This window comes from Puma concolor, chromosome B2, assembly GCF_028749965.1.
Source record: "Puma concolor isolate L17-30 chromosome B2, mPumCon1.1.hap2, whole genome shotgun sequence".
In the NCBI taxonomy this organism is placed as follows: Eukaryota; Metazoa; Chordata; class Mammalia; order Carnivora; family Felidae; genus Puma; species Puma concolor.
The window spans coordinates 127,170,722-127,187,115 of NC_141671.1; the positions used below are offsets into that span (position 1 = coordinate 127,170,722).

Sequence of the window (16,394 nt, forward strand, 5' to 3'; positions counted from 1 at the left end):
GGCCCATAGGGTCACTTGGAGTTTGTAAAAACAGACTCTGAACCCCATCCGTGGAGATTTTGGCTCAACACGCGGGGATGGGGCCGAGGAAGCAGTATTGACTCCATTCCCAGAGTGCTGTGGCGCACAGCCAAGGGTGACCTGATGGCCCCAAGAGTCCACTCTTCCTCAGAGGCAGGGACGCAGGATGCACGAGTACCCCGTTCCTTCTATTCCCAACGAAACAGAATGATCTGTTCGGGTTCTCTAGATGCCTTTTTCATCTTTCCCCGGCACTGCTGCTTCGTGGGTTTCGAATGTTTCGTTGTGAGTAACCCCCAAACTTGACACTAGTAATAAAGGAAATATTTCCCTCTCCTATAATCGAAAAAATCGGAGTAGGTTTGGCTGCAGTTGAAGCTCAATTCAGAGGTTCAGTAATAAAACCAGTGACTTGATTCTTTCTGCTCTTCAGCTCTGCCTTTGGCAGTCCTGGCTTCATTATGAAGTTTCCTCCGTTGTGAATGGACATAAAAATAATTTCTTTGTTTGAGCTTCACTCTGCTTGGACTAGCATAGGTCCATGCCTACTTTTGCCAGTTGCTGTGGCCAGGAGATTGACCCAAATAAATGGAATTAGCCTTTATTCATATGCATTTTGGAGCCAGGGATGGAATGGGCTTCTACAGAACCACATGGATCACCCTATAGAAACTGAAGTTATTTTACCGGAAGAAGGGGAAGTAAATGATGGGTGTCGGAAGAATGCTGTCTCTTCATCCAGCATTCAACAATTATTTACTGAATGCCTACCATGTGCCAAACACAACTCTGGGTGCCCGGGATTCAACACTAAGCAGAGTGTAAAACATTCCTGCCCTCTGAAGTTCATATTTTAGTAGAAGAAAATATGTCCTATTTCAGGACAAGGGGATGTCCCTGCCTCTCACCGGATATCCGAGAGCGCAATGTAGCACCAGCACAAATATTTTGGAGTGTTTTCCGTGTTTCAGAAGTTAGAGCAATGTGGCAGACTGAATAGTGGCCTCCAAGTATGTCCACACCCTCACCCTGGAACTCGTGGATGTTACGTGATGGGGCAAAGGCAGTTTGCAGATGTGATGAAGGATGTTGAGGTGGGGAGGTTATCCTGCGTGATCGGGGCTCAACGTAATCACAATCGTCCTTAAAAGGGAGGCAAGAGGCCCGACAGACAATGTCATGCCAGAAGCAGTGGGAGAGATGGAGACGTGTGACAATGCTGTGCTTCGAGAAGCGGCCACGAGCCAAGGAAGGCCGGCCACTTCTAGAACGCGAAAGGGACAAGGGGACAGATTATCCCCTCCGAGCCTCCAGAGGGGGTCAGCCCTGGCAGCACCTTGACTGGAGCCCAGTGAAACTGATTTCAGACTTCTGACCTCCGGAACTCTGAGAACATACATTTGCACCTCTCTAGGCCAGTTAAGTCAGCAGTAATTGTTATAATGAACAGGAAGTTAATACAAGTAGTGCTTTTCTATTTTTATTATTTTTTTCATTCCTTATTCTAACTTACACGTGTTTTCTCAGCCCCTGCCAAGTCAGAAGCACCATACCAAGTGCTGGGGGCATAGCAGCAAACAAGACAAACACCATGCCTTCTTCCTTGCGGCTTGAGGTGCAGTGGAAGAGAAAGACTTTCAATAGTGAATGAGCCCCAAAATGGATGGAGTTTGAGGGTCAGCAGGAACGGAAACACAAAAACCATGCTTAGATTACATTATAGTGCACATCAAGTGTAAAGGATACAGGTTTCAGCAGAGGACAGGAGATGACATTGAGGGGGGAGTGCTCTGTGAGCGGCAGGAGCCTCCTCCGACAGGCAAGGATGTGGGCAGCAGGAATGGTCAGCCTGTTGGGGAGGTGGGGGGATTCTGTCAGCACCCCAGAAATATCACCCTAAAATTTCACTGCCATTACCTTACATGGTCACCAACATTGTTGCGAAAAATGGCTTCCCACCAGCCACATAACTTAGACCCGCCATGCTAGTTCCAGGTACACTTTCTTGCTCCTTCCCCAGCACCATATTGCTTCACTGGCCACAAGTTATACCGTATGTATCATACATGGAAGGTCGTACTGCACTTTGATAACAATGAGAAGTCTGTGTACATGCATTCTCCTTTATTTCCCAAGCAGGCTTGACCAGCCCCCCCGGATATCAGATAAATAGCTCCGACCGTGCTCAGTAGCAAAGGAAAAGTAAGGAGACCTCAGCGGGTCCAGGGGATCAGGACAGCCTTCCCCTGAGGATCTGACATTTAGGCTGGAGTCTGAAGGATACGTAGGAGGCTAGACAAGCAAAGACTAGGAGAATGAGTGTTCCACTTGGTAGGGACCACCTGTGTGGAAGCCTGGGGCCTTCTTTATCTCTTCAGTAGTAATTCCAGGCTTTTGTAGAAGCACTGGAACACGTGAGTAGGCAAAAAGAGGAAAATTACCCAGAATCCCCCCACCCAGAGATAACCTAATTTTTTATGCTTATGTGCCTCCATGTAGCTATGAATCAGCATAGACAAACTATTTTAAAATCTTAAAAAAATTTTTTTTTAAGTTTATTTATTTCTGAGAGACAGAGAGAGCGAGCAGGGGAGGGGCAGAGCCACAGGGAGAAAGAGAGAATCCCAATCCGTACCGACAGTACAGAGCCCAATGTGGGGCTCGAACTCACAAACTGCGAGACAGGACCTGAGCCAAAATCAAGAGTCAGACACTTAACCGACTGAGCCACCCAGGCGCCCCAATTTTAAAATCTAAAAAGATTTTAAACTCTTCAGTCACCCTTCCTTATCACTTTTTCCACACCCAGCTTTGTTCTCTCATTCACAGAAGACTTCGGCATACGTTCTCCCCTCCCTTTATTCCCCAAACCTAATCATTATTCTGTGTGACCCTGGCATCCGTTGTGGAAGCCCACCTAATCCAGACCCTGGCCGTGCCATAAAGTGGTGGTAAAGCCACCAGTCGAGACTCCAGGGTACTGCCCGGGAAGCAAGAAAGCAGGGACCTCTGCCAACGTGACTTCCCCTCTCCAGGCCACCGCTGCAAGCTGTCCTCTCAGTGGTTTTCATCGCAGTTTGGGCCGCTTCTTTCTCCTTCTTATCAGAAATTTAAGAGCTGAGAATTAGATTCAAGTTCCGTATTACTAAGCCTTGTTATTTTTGCAAAGTACACATTGTACATTCAGTAGCACACGGCAAAGTAGTGTCATGAATTATTTAAATGAAGATATCCTTGTCACAATAAAGGAGCAAAGCACATTTTGTTCATTGTCTCTTTACATGTTGTTATTTCTCTTCACGGATTTCTTACTTTGCAACATTAACTAAAATGCAATGAGCCACGATGTCATTACCACAAACTACCCTAGCTCTGCTGCTTGGGTACTGATTTTTTTTTTCTTCTTTTTATGTGGCTGAAGCATTTTCCTTTTTTCTTGCTTAAGATTCATTATACTTGAATGTGTCCTTGTAGCAGTGCTTGCTACGAACAAATGTAAAACATGTATAAGTGAGGTCCGCTTTAAAAAGTAACTCAGATCCTTGGGGTGCCTTGCTGGCTCAGTCAGTGAAGTGTATGACTCTTGATGTCGGGGTTGTGAGTTCGGGCCCCGTGCTGGTTATAGAGATTGCTTAAAAATAAAATCTTTTGGGGGCACCTGGGTGGCTCAGGTTATGACCTCAAGTTTCGTGAGTTTGATTTGAGCAACGCATCAGGCTCTCTGCTGTTAGCATGAAGCCTGCTTCAGATCCTCTGTTCCCATCCCCCTGCTCACCCCCCCCCCCCGCCGCTCTCTCTCACTCAAAAATAAAATAAAACATTTTAAAAAAAGAAGAAAAAAGAAAGAAAATATTTTGGGATACCTGGATGGCTCAGTTGGTTAAGCATCTGACTCTTGATTCTGGCCCAGGTCATGATCTCATGGTTCATGAGATCAAGCCTCATGTCAGGCTCTGCATGATCAGCTTGAGATTCTCTCTCACGCCTCCTCTCTCTCTGCCCCTCCCACTTGCTCTCTCAAAATAAATAAACTTAAAAAAAATGATAAATAAATAAACAGTAACTCAGATTCAGTTCTTCTCCTTTGCTTGGCTGGGATGGAACAGTAGACGGTGTGCGGTGGGAAGGGGGTGGGAACAAAAACTCAAGATACTGAGGCCCGTCTTTGAAAAGGAGGCTGAGAACATTTCTGTTTTGCACCTTATTTTATTGATCTGCTTTATAATTCTAAGTGAGAGCATACTGTCCTCCAAGAACCAGTGAAAGGATTGTGAAGCCTGTCTGGGACAGTGAGGACTCAGATCAGCGATCCCCGGGGATTAGCTGTTCCTGGTGTCCTCACTGCCTCATTGGGCTTGAATGTTAATCTCTCAACAATGAGAGGAGCCCTCATGACACTTTTATCTGTGGATACGATATGCTGCCAGTACATGCACAATTCCATCCTTTGCTCTCCTGCTTATACACACACACACACACACACACACACACACACGTGCGTGTGCACACACGCACGCACTCCCCAGACTGGCATGCCAATATGTTCATTTTATCCATCTCTCTATCCCTCTATCTATTTACTTCTTTCTTTTTAATTATTTTAAAGTTTACTTATCCATTTAGAGAGAGAGAGAGCACAAGCAGGTGAAAGGCAGACAGAAAGCAAGGGAGAGAAAATCCCAAGCAGTCTCCACACTATTAGCATGGAGCTGATGTGGGGCTTGAACTCATGAGCTGTAAGATCATGACCTGAGCCGAAACCAAGAGTCGGACACTTAAGCGACTGACCCATCCAGGCGCCCCACCATTAGGTTCATTTTGAACCACTGTTTTGTCTTAGGTTGTGACAAAGCTGCATGGACAGGGATCAAGAATGAGCAGTGGCCTCAGATAAAGCCAGAGGAGTAGAAACACCCAACATAATAGGCAATCATTAAACCTTGCAAATGATGTAGGCAGCCTCGTCTTTAAAAACAGAAATCAAAAAACCTTTTTATTTTGCAATAATTTTTAACTTATAGAAAAATTGCAAAAACTTGTGCAAATAATTCCTTTATACTTTTCACCTGGATTCCTTAATGGTTAACATTTTACCATTTCACCTTATTATGCTGAATCATTTGAGAATATGTTGCAAACATGATGCCCCACTAAAGCTAAGCATCTCAGTATGTGTTTTCAAAACAAACAAACAAACAAACAAACAGGACATTCTGCTGAAAAATCAAAGTGCATCCTCCAATATCAAGAAATCAGCACTGATACAGTACTATGGTCTAATCCACAGATTCCATTTGAATACTCCTGATTGTTCCAACAATGTCCTTTCCTTCTCAGCCCAGAATCCAATCCAGGGTCCTGTTGTATTCGGTTTTCACGTCTCTATATCCACCTTTGATGGGGAGCAGTTCCTCAGTTCTTTCTTGTCTTTTATTACTTAACACTTTCAAGAGTACAGACCTACTTGGGCACCTGGGTGGCTCAGTTGGTTAAGCATCCAACTTCGGCTCAGGTCGTGATCTCATGGTTCATTGGTTTGAGCCCCACGTGGGGCTCTGTGCTGACAGCTCAGAGCCTGGAGCCTGCTTCAGATTCTGTGTCTCCCTCTCTCTCTGCCCCTTCCCTGCTTGCACTCTGTCTCTCTCTCTTTCAAAAATAAAATAAAACATAAAAAAAAAAAATACAGACCTACTTTGTTGAATGACCTTCAATCTGTGATTGGCTGATACTTCTTTAAGATCACATTCAGGTTATGTGTTCTTGGCAGGAATAACACAGAAGTGACGCTGTGTTCTCAGCGGATCACATGGGGCATACATACTATGTCGATTTGCCCCATTGCTCATTCTGTTGACTTATCATCACTTGGTTAAGATGATTAATTATTAGGTCTTTGGTACTTATTAATTAATAAGTAACTAAAAAGACTTTGAGTGATTAATTTTAAATTAACTTAAAAGTATTTGAATCTATGCAAGTACCCTGTTCCTCACCATACTTTCACCCACTGGTTTTAGAATCCATTGATGATTCTTATCTGATGTAATTATTGCTGTGATAGCTGCCAAGTGCTCATTTTCTAACTTCTTAATTCCTTCTACATGTATTATTTATTGGTGTTCAGTTGCAAGATACAAGTTTCCCTTCTCCCAAGATTATAGATGAGGCTCCAGTTAGGCAAGCAGTTTGGGTAAATTAATGATAAAGACAGTCTCTGGGTCTCATGGGTCTTCAGCAACTTGTTTATGAAGATAACTAAGTTCTTTTCTCGTCCCTAATTGGAGATAGTGTTTTCATTTCACATTGGAACTTTCTGGGGCTTGACCCACCCTGTGGGAATTTAGCCTATGCATTCAGAGAAGGTCACAGAAAGTCAGAGAAGACACATTGCAGAATGAGATCCATTCAGAGACAGGATTTGTCTTCCAGTGAGTTAATCTGTGTCCAATAGGACCTGGTAACAGGGTAGCAGTAGCCACTTAGCAGTGAAAAATAGTTCCATGGTCCCCATGGCTTGAGATAAAAGAGTTCTGGTGAGTTCCATTGCCAAATTTTCCAATCAGCTATGAGATTGGTCACAAACATCTGTAATTTCACTGAGATTGGAGGAGATTAGGGGTTCCAGGGAAGACTTCCATTTGCTAATCCTTGGATTGCTTCCAAACTTTCTTGTTCTAGTGATTCTTATTCACATATGATGACCTATTTGGTGGCTTGGGATTATAACAGATGTTTATGGCCAATATCCAGAGAGGGCAATTAGGAATTAAGTATCTCTTTTTTTTTTTTTTTTTTTTTTAATAATTGGTGGCTACAGGGCCAGCAATGCATCTTTCATGAACCATAAAACATCTCTTTGGTCTAAGGCCTACATAGCCCCCAGATTTTTTATTCATTCAAGATCCATTTGTGCTTAGGTGGCACACAGAGTAATGTAAGAAGTGTTCTTGATGTATGCTATATTTTTATAAACTTTTTAAAAATAGGTATCACATTAAGAAATTATTGTTGAGGGGCACCTAGGTGACTCAGTCAGTTAAGCATCCAACCTCGGCTCAGGTCATGATCTCGCGTTTCATGGGTTCGAGCCCCACATTGGGTTCTGTGCTGACAGCTCAGAGCCTGGAGCCTGCTTTGGATTCTATGTCTCGCTCCTTCTCTGCTCCTCTCCTGCTTGTGGTCCATCTCTCTCTCTCAAAAATAAATGTTAAAAAAAAAAATTCTTATTGAATTTGTTTAGGCATGATGATGGTATTATAGTATATGTTTTTTAAAAATGCTCCTATTGTTTAGTAAGGCACACAGAAATATCAAAGAAGAAATCACAAATGAGAATATTTCAAATGGAATGATGATGACAATATAACACATCTATGTGGGTGAGATGAGTGCAGTGACCCAATGTTTTAGGCTGGCTTTAAAATAAAATGGGATGGGCGTGAGGGAGGAAGAAACAGGAAGAGGAGGGAGAGAGGAGGAAAAGAAAGAAGAGGAGGAGGCAGAGGAGGAGGAAGGAAAGATGATGATATAGCAGAAACCAGACTGGCTACAAGATGATAATTATTAAAATTGACGGGGCGCCTGGGTGGCGCAGTCGGTTAAGCGTCCGACTTCGGCCAGGTCACGATCTCGCGGTCCGTGAGTTCGAGCCCCGCGTCAGGCTCTGGGCTGGTGGCTCGGAGCCTGGAGCCTGTTTCCGGTTCTGTGTCTCCCTCTCTCTCTGCCCCTCGCCCGTTCATGCTCTGTCTCTCTCTGTCCCAAAAATAAATAAACGTTGAAAAAAAAAATTAAAAAAAAAAAAAATTGATTAATGCAGGTCATAATAGTACTACAAACATTAGGGTGAAATAAGACATTTTCATATAAAAAGAGAGTGATAAAATTTGTTGTCAGAAGACCTCCAGTGAAGAAAGGCTGAAACAAATTCTTCAGGCTAAGGAAATTGATAACAGATGGAAGCTTGGATGTACAAGCAGGAAATGGTATTGTGTGGGAAAATGTAAAATTTTAAAGTTATTTTACAGACATATGACTGTTTAAAGCAAAACCAATGTATTATGGGGCTTATAACATAAGTAGATGTGGTATCATGACCAAAGCTTAAGGATGTCAAGAACTATACCAATCCACTGTTCTTTAATTTTATATGAATATTCACTCTAAATAGACTATGAAATGTCAACGATGCGTATTGTACTTGCTAACAACAACTCAATTGCATAATGCAAGAGATATCCTAAAAAGTCAATAAAGGAATTGAAATGGAATACAAAAAAATTTATTACCTCAAACCAAGACAGGAGAGGAGGAATAAATTTTCATAAAACAAATGGGAAAAGCAAAAAACAAATAAAATTAAGACCTGGATTCAACCATATCAATAATTATATTAAATATAAGTGGACTAAACCTTCAAATAAAAAGCAGTGGTGGTTAAATGAGCTTTAAAAACAAAAAACAGGGGCGCCTGGATGGCGCAGTCGGTTAAGCGTCCGACTTCAGCCAGGTCACGATCTCGCGGTCCGTGAGTTCGAGCCCCGCATCGGGCTCTGGGTTGATGGCTCAGAGCCTGGAGCCTGTTTCCGACTCTGTGTCTCCCTCTCTCTCTGCCCCTCCCCCGTTCATGCTCTGTCTCTCTCTGTCCCAAAAATAAAATAAACGTTGGAAAAAAATTTAAAAAAAATAAAAAATAAAAACAAAAAACAAAACAAGATCTAACTGTATACTGACCACAAAGGATACACTGTAAATATAAAGATTCTGATTGGTTAAAAGTAAAAGGATAGGATATAAATGCTAAGTATATAAAAGTAGGATGGCAATATTAATATCAGACAAAATGGACTTCAAGATGAGGAATGTTACTAGAAAGACAGAGAGAGACATTATATAAGGAGAAAAGGATCCCTTCATCATGAAGTCATAAAATAATAAATATGTATGTACCAAATAATAGAGTTTCAAATTACATAAAACAAAACTGAGTAAATTATAATAGAACAACTAAACAAAAAAAATCAGTGAGAATATAGAACTGAGCAATCTTCTAAACCACCTTGACCTAATATTTATAGGAAATTAAAGCCAACAACTTCCCAATAGATGAGTTTTTTTATGAGCAAAATAACTTTCACCAAGATACATAATTTCCTGGTCCAAAAAATAAGACTCAATACATTTCAGAATTGTTAAAATCTAATTAAGTATAAGTTTTAACAACAATGCAATAAAATTTGAGATTAAAAAAGGGGCGCCTGGGTGGCGCAGTCGGTTAAGCGTCTGACTTCAGCCAGGTCACGATCTCGCGGTCCGTGAGTTCGAGCCCCGCGTCGGGCTCTGGGCTGATGGCTCGGAGCCTGGAGCCTGTTTCCGATTCTGTGTCTCCCTCTCTCTCTGCCCCTCCCCCGTTCATGCTCTGTCTCTCTCTGTCCCCAAAATAAATAAATGTTGAAAAAAAAAATTAAAAAAAAAAAAAGAAACTCCTTTAAAAAATAAAATAAAATAAAATTTGAGATTAAAAAATATAAAATACCTAGAAAACCCAAAAATATTTATCTAGAAAATCCAAAACTATTTGGAAGTTAACTCACTTATAAAAACCATGTGGTCAAAAAAGAAAACACAAGGGAAATTAGAATATTTCAAATTGAGTGACAATGAAAATACAACACATCTAAATGGCTGAGATGCAGCTGAAGTACAGCTTAGAGGAAAATATATCATTTAAATTCCTACCTCAGAAAAGAAAAAAAAGGATTCAAATTAACTATCTAAATTTCCACCTTAAGAAACTAGAAAGAAACTCAAATTACACCCAAAGTAAGTAGAAGTAAAGAAATGATGAAGAGCTGACATCAATAAAATAGAAAATGAAGAGAGAAAATTTATGAAAACAAAAGCTGTTAAAAAAAAAAAAAAAGTAATTGAATTGATAAACTCCTGGCAAGAATAACCAAGAAAAAAAGAAGAGAAAATTGCCAATATCAGGAATGAAAAAGGGAATGTTGCTATAGATCCTATAAACATTAAAAAGATAAAAGAGAATCAGAGGCTCCCGGGTGGCTCAGTTAAGCATCTGACTCTTGGTTTTGGGTCGGGTCACGATCTCACAATTTCCTTCACTGACTGCGCAGAGCCTGCTTGGGATTCTCTGTCTCCCTCTCTCTGCCCCTCCCCCACTTGTGGTGTCTCTGTCCCTCTCAAAACAATGAAATTAACTTAAAAAAAAAAGATAAAAGAAAATCATCAACCATTTTATACTAATTAGTTCGACAATTTATTTTATTTTTTTTTTAAATTTTTTTTTTTTTCAACGTTTATTTATTTTTGGGACAGAGAGAGACAGAGCATGAACGGGCGAGGGGCAGAGAGAGAGGGAGACACAGAATCGGAAACAGGCTCCAGGCTCTGAGCCATCAGCCCAGAGCCCGACGCGGGGCTCGAACTCACGGACCGCGAGATCGTGACCTGGCTGAAGTCGGACGCTTACCCGACTGCGCCACCCAGGCGCCCCTAGTTCGACAATTTAAATGGTTGTTTTGCAGATTCCTTGTTTTTAAGTGGTTTTGTAGATTCCACATACATGAATTGAGACAGTTTTACTGCTTCCTTTCCAATATGTATACTAGTTACTTTTTTTCCTGTCTTGTTGAAATGGCTAGGATCTCCGGCGCCTGTTAAATTGAAGGAATGAGAGTGAACATTCTTGGTTTGTTCTTATGTTAGGGGGGAGGCATTAATATTTCACCACTAAGTGTGATGTAACTACAGGGTTTTATTCTAATAACACCGGGAAGTCACTGTAGGGTTTTACTTGCATGAGTGACATTATCTAATTTACATTAAAAAAACCAAAAACACTTGAGGGGGCGCCTGGCTGGCTCAGTCTCTGGAACATGTGACTCTTGATCTTAGGTTTGTGAGTTTGAGCCCCACGTTGGGCATAGAGGTTACTTAATGAAAAAAAAAAAAAAATTAGAAAAAAAAAAAAAAACCTCCACTGCCATGTAGAGAATGGGCTCTCGGAAGAGGAGTGGAATGGGGGAGCCTATCAGAAGGGGTTATTGCAGTTGTGCAAGAGGGAGAAGGAGGAGCTTTGCAGTGGTGATAGCAGTGGAGGTGGAGAGAAAGTGGTTGGATATGAGGGTACATATTTGTAGGGCTGACAGGACTTGCTGATTTATTGAATTTGGAGTAAAGGAAAAGGCAGAAAATCCAGATTTATAACTTAAATAACTATGTTTATTTCAGACCTTTTTCCTGTAGATTTTAGGTATTTTTATTACTCACCTTTAGAATGGATCAGTGAAAGTAGATACAGTATTTTTAAAAATCTAGCTGTGTGTTACCTAGGATTTAAGTTTTGTTTTGTTTTTTTTTTATAGTTAGAACATTATAGAAAGAACAATGACCAATATGTATCCTAGATTTTTGGTCGGTTTTAGATACTAGCATTCTGAACTAAATTTCTGTGTCTTTCTTTGTAGGATTGTCCAAGAGTGGTTTTCGGAAAGGATGCAAATGGCCAAAGTGGATTTCTCTACGGTGTTACCGCGCTTCATTTCTCTATATATCTTTTCCTTTCTGAATCCAAAAGATTTGTGTGCAGCTGCACAAGTCAGCTGGGCCTGGAAGTTTTTAACTGAACAGGTTGACTACTTGTCACTTCCTACCGATAGGGCACAAATAACAGCTGTGTTCTGTAAGGAGACAACTGGGGTAGCTTCCTTCCCTGAAGACAGTAATGGAGAGTATTTGAACCATAATTAACTTACCCTTCAGAGCAAACATGGGGAGAAGTTAAATATGATAATTTATTTTGTAAGTGAGCGGATATACACTATTCTAATAATTCGTGTAATTTTAAGAATCTTCAAATACTCAATTTAATTATTTAGAAAACATTTTACCGTGGCTAAAGAAGTCCACTTCTTTCCTGAGAAATTGTAGTTAAGCTTTGGTTATTATATGGTATGATTTTATCCATGATCATTCACCTCGAAAATTGCTGTACAACCACAACCTCATCTGGTCCCTCTTTGGCTCACATCTGTTAAAGAATGTAAATCTGGATTTCCAACATCCTCTGCCATTAACTCTGCCTCTGGCTTGTCTCATTTTCTTCTTAAAAGATTTAATGAAATGTAATGGCAGACATACTTGAATACAAGTCAATAACTTACTTCTTTAACGTGTACAAACTTCCCAGAGTGGGCTAGTGTTGAGCTTCTGATCTCAGAAAATACCTAGCTTTCCATGGAGAGGCCACATGCAAAACCAACTGTTGAGTCCTGGGTTTACAGCATTTAAGAACCCAGGCGAGGTGTTGGCATATGTATTGTTTTCTGACTTTTTACTTTTCTATGTCCTCATATTTAAGGAATATGTCTCGGAAACAGAATGTGGTTGTGGGGAGTTGTTTTTTTAACATTTGACAGTCCCTGGCTTTTAGCTGGGGTCATTCTTCTGTTTACATTTGTGTACATACTGATATATGTAAGCTTAAGTCCACCGTTTCACTATTTACTTTTTGTTTGTTCCTTGTGTTTTATATCTTGTTTCTCTTTTTTCTTTTGGAGTACTTCCATATTTTTTAGATTGTTAATTTTAAATTCTTTAGCTGTTTTCTCCTGGTTGTATTAGAGATTACAGCACTCGTTCTAGGGTGGGTTTTTTTGTTTTTATTATTATTTTTTTTACCACTTCTGAGATAAAGCCAGAAGCTTCGGACCCTGCATCTGCTCCCCTCCTCCCAGTTTCTATGTTACTGTCAAATATTTTAATTTTCTACACACATACGCACACACATTTTTTTTGGAAGAAGCGGGAAGTTTTATTGTTGCTCCCTTATTGTTGCTCCTTATTTCCTTAGCTGCTTTTATGATTTTTTCCTCCATCTTGTCTTCTGTCTTATGCAATTTTTTTAGGAGGTACCCAGAAATGTGCGTGTGTATGTGTGTTTCTCCTATTTTGTGATTTACAGTAATTTTTTTTTTTTTTTTTTGCATCTGAGATTTAGTGTCTTTTCTCAGTTTCGAAAAGCTGTCGGAGACGATCCCTTCATATTCTGCCCCATTTTCTCTCCTTTTCCTCTGCGGTTCCAGTACTTATGTGTTAGACTGACTCACCCGCCCTGCAAGCTTCATGTTCTCTATGTGTCTTTTCCACCTTTCTTGGCTGTCAGTGTTTCAGCCTGCATCTTTCTTCTGGCTTTTTAGTTTACTAATTCTCTCTCTTGCTGGATTCTAATTTGCTTTTAAACTGGTCCATTGAGTTTTAAATTTCTGCTATTATGTTTTTCAGTTCTAGAATGCTGATCTGATTATTTTACCAAAATTTCTCACCTAGCTATTTAATTTCCCAGACATATTAATTATAGGGTTGTTTATTTTTTAAGTTCGTGCCTAACAATTACAATGCATGGCTCTCCTGAGGGTCTTACTCTACTTAATAACAGATCATGAAAGACAAAAGGAGAAACAAACAATTCTTGTCCTTTGGTGTGCTTGGTACTTTTGATGGAGTATCAGATATTGGTTATAAGATATTTTTGCAGTCAATAATTTGAGTCTCTGGATGAGGTTATCTTCTTCCAGAGAGAATTTGCTTTTGTTTCTGGCATTTGGTTAGGCTAGGAATAGATGACTTAAATCCAGTCAGAGAAAGAGATTTTTCAAAGCTGGCTTCAGTCTTTGTGATAGTTGTCTAATTCCTTATCCTTGCTGATAAGGATCTCAGCTGAAAGCCTGGCGTGATCACCAAGGCTCTTGCCCTTAGTGAGCCCTGAATTTAATTTTGTTTCCTCTCCTCCTCGTGAGAATACCTAAAATTCTTTTCAGCTTCCCTGTCGTTCAGCCATAACTTTCTGCTTTGCTTCTCAGCCTGAGCTTTCCTTTGGAACTGCCAGATGCCTTGAAATGAAAAGTAATGCCAAATGTTGGGGTCACCTCTCTGGGTTTCCCTTCTCTCTGGGGTCATGGTTACATGAGACGTTGCATTCGTAGCTCTATACGCCTTCAAAGAATTGTTTTATAATATTCTGTCTAGATACTTGACTCAATTAGATCACGTGAAATTTGCTGTTCCCATATATCAAAGCTGGTTGCATACTGGCAAGATCATGTGGTTCAACCAAAGGTGTTCCCAGTGGAAGGTTTGGTCTGAAACAAACTAATATACTATTGCTCAAAATCCTCAGAATCTAGGGTAAATCAAATGCTATGGGAGCAAGTGTACAAAGATGACTAATACATATATTCATATGTAACGTATATTGTCATCAAAGACTACTTTTCTACGGAGTCAGGGATGGTTCTTGTTTGTTAGAGTCAAATTCAGATGACAAGTCAGCGGCACCAGAAATCTCAATGTAAAGAAGTTATGTGTACCTGAAACATTATTACTAGGAAACTGTCCTTAAAAATTTCCAGCAAACTCTCTTTCTCATTTCTTTTTCTGTAGGACTGCTTATGGATGCCCAAATGCATTAGGTTTGGGTGGTTTCTGCCCTATACTCCAACAGATAATGAGTATGGTGCTTGGAAGCATCATTACATTGCTTGTGTGTCCAACTTAGATTGGCCAATCCCTAGGGAAGCTACTGCTATGTATGGGACCTTGAATGAACCCAGAAGAGAAGATGAGGAGCTACAGGAGAGACAAAGAGAAAAGCGCCTACGAAAAATAATTTGGGAGAAAATTGCGCTACGTAAAAGTGAGCAGCATTTGAAAACTCTATCTTATCCAACTATTGTAGAAACGAATGGATTTACACACAAATTCCCACAGAGGAGGATAGTTAGGTCTTTCTGGAATAGCATGTGGGTGGCTTTCTCTAAAGTATGTTCAGGACAAGTTCTTCCCCGCCCCCCCCCCACCCCCCGTATATTTCCAGTCCATGAATAAGAAAAAAAAGATTTCAGATGAAATACAGAAAGTCAAATATCAGTGCCTCCATTATTATTCTGGTTACTCTCGGGTTTAGGAGTTTAGGAGACCAAAAACAGGGAGAGAGAAGAATAACGCAGGCAGAATTGGGACTGGTGACAGAGAGGGAGGAATGAAAATAGGCAGAAGCAGGAAGAATGGCATTAAAAAAAGCAAAGTGGAAAGGGAGGAGGGATAAGACCCACTCTCAGCTAAGCCCTCTGATTTGCACAGTGCACAATAGTCATCGACAAAAGTGATTTGAGTTCTGCCATCTTTTTTTTTTTTTTTTCACTGACTCACACCCGGTGAGATCCTAACAAATGGGAAGTTACTTGAAGCCAAGAAGAAATGCAGAAATGGACGTGATGCCTATACATTGATTAACTGGTTTTCACAAGAAAAGGGGTGCTGGTTCTCTGAGCTTTGTCTCTTGACCTGACATGACTGGTAACTCACAGCCACAGTGCTGAGACGATAAGAAATCCAAACAGAGTCTGTAGAAAGGGCTACAGGTATTGCCATTTGGAGCAGTGCCCTGGTACGGCTTGATTTTTGATGCCTTTATCTAGGTAGACTTGGCTGAGAGAAGCAAGTAAGAACTGAAGTAAACAACTGAGCCGGTGCTATTTGTTTTTCAGAGGAGTTATTTAAAGTTCGACCCCCTTGGGCGAGCGGAACGTGCTGCTCTAGATTGTTAAAATCCAAATGCCAGCCACGTCTGTCCCAGACTGTGAGGGATCGAGTGGGATTACATGAAGCTTTGGAGAAACAGCTTGTTTTGGCATCCTTAGAAGCTTTGCCCAAGCGGTAAGCAAACCTCCGTCTCCTGAAAGCTCAAGACCATCCCATGATACCAAGAATTCATTCTAGAATAATTTAGCTAACACGCAGGGAGCTTGTATAATTATCTGGCTCCTATCCTACGAAACAGCAACAGAAATAACTCTTTAGTCCTCAAGACCAGTGGTCTTTAACATGTTCTCTGAAGAGGGAAATCTGTAACTTTCAAAATAAATTTTATATTTCAAATATTCTTGACCCTACAAAGAGGCTGGACTGTAGGACACGTTCTGTGCAAAGCTATTGAGCAAAAGTAACATTTTTTTCAGAAATGTTTTTTTATTGAATAAGCATATCCAAATGGGACTGTGGGGGTAAGGGTAAGAGAATAGAGTCATTACTCAGAAAGCTGTGGGGACCAGATGATTTAGGAAATTTTAAATTTCTCAGCTGTTCCTCTTTAAGACGTCATTTTGAACCCCTAAGTATGTCACTATATTCATTCTGAGTGCCCGATAAACGCTAAATAAGTTCCAGAAGACCTTTCCAGTGTCCTTCAAATGCAGGAGGAGAGGCCCAAAGGCCAGCTCCAGCCCCTCCCCACTCAAGAACCCCATTTGCTGCTGTCCCCAAAAACCGCAGGGAGAGACTGAGGTCCTACGGCC

At 40.8% G+C, this 16,394-nt stretch overlaps 1 protein-coding gene across 11 annotated transcripts in view; it reads left to right on the top strand.

The window, feature by feature from the left end:
* The window catches only part of ECT2L (epithelial cell transforming 2 like), an 82,868-nt gene that overhangs the window by 23,605 nt on the left and 42,869 nt on the right, over window positions 1-16,394 (top strand). For 10 of the 11 annotated variants that reach the window (XM_086708001.1, XM_086708005.1, XM_086707999.1 and 7 more), the window contains 3 exons: window positions 11,508-11,670; window positions 14,482-14,734; window positions 15,588-15,756. In XM_086708001.1, coding sequence (XP_086564127.1) covers window positions 11,508-11,670; window positions 14,482-14,734; window positions 15,588-15,756 — 585 coding nt within the window. The remainder of the gene's footprint in view (window positions 1-11,507; window positions 11,671-14,481; window positions 14,735-15,587; window positions 15,757-16,394) is intronic. The other variant, XM_086708009.1, reaches the window with a different exon arrangement.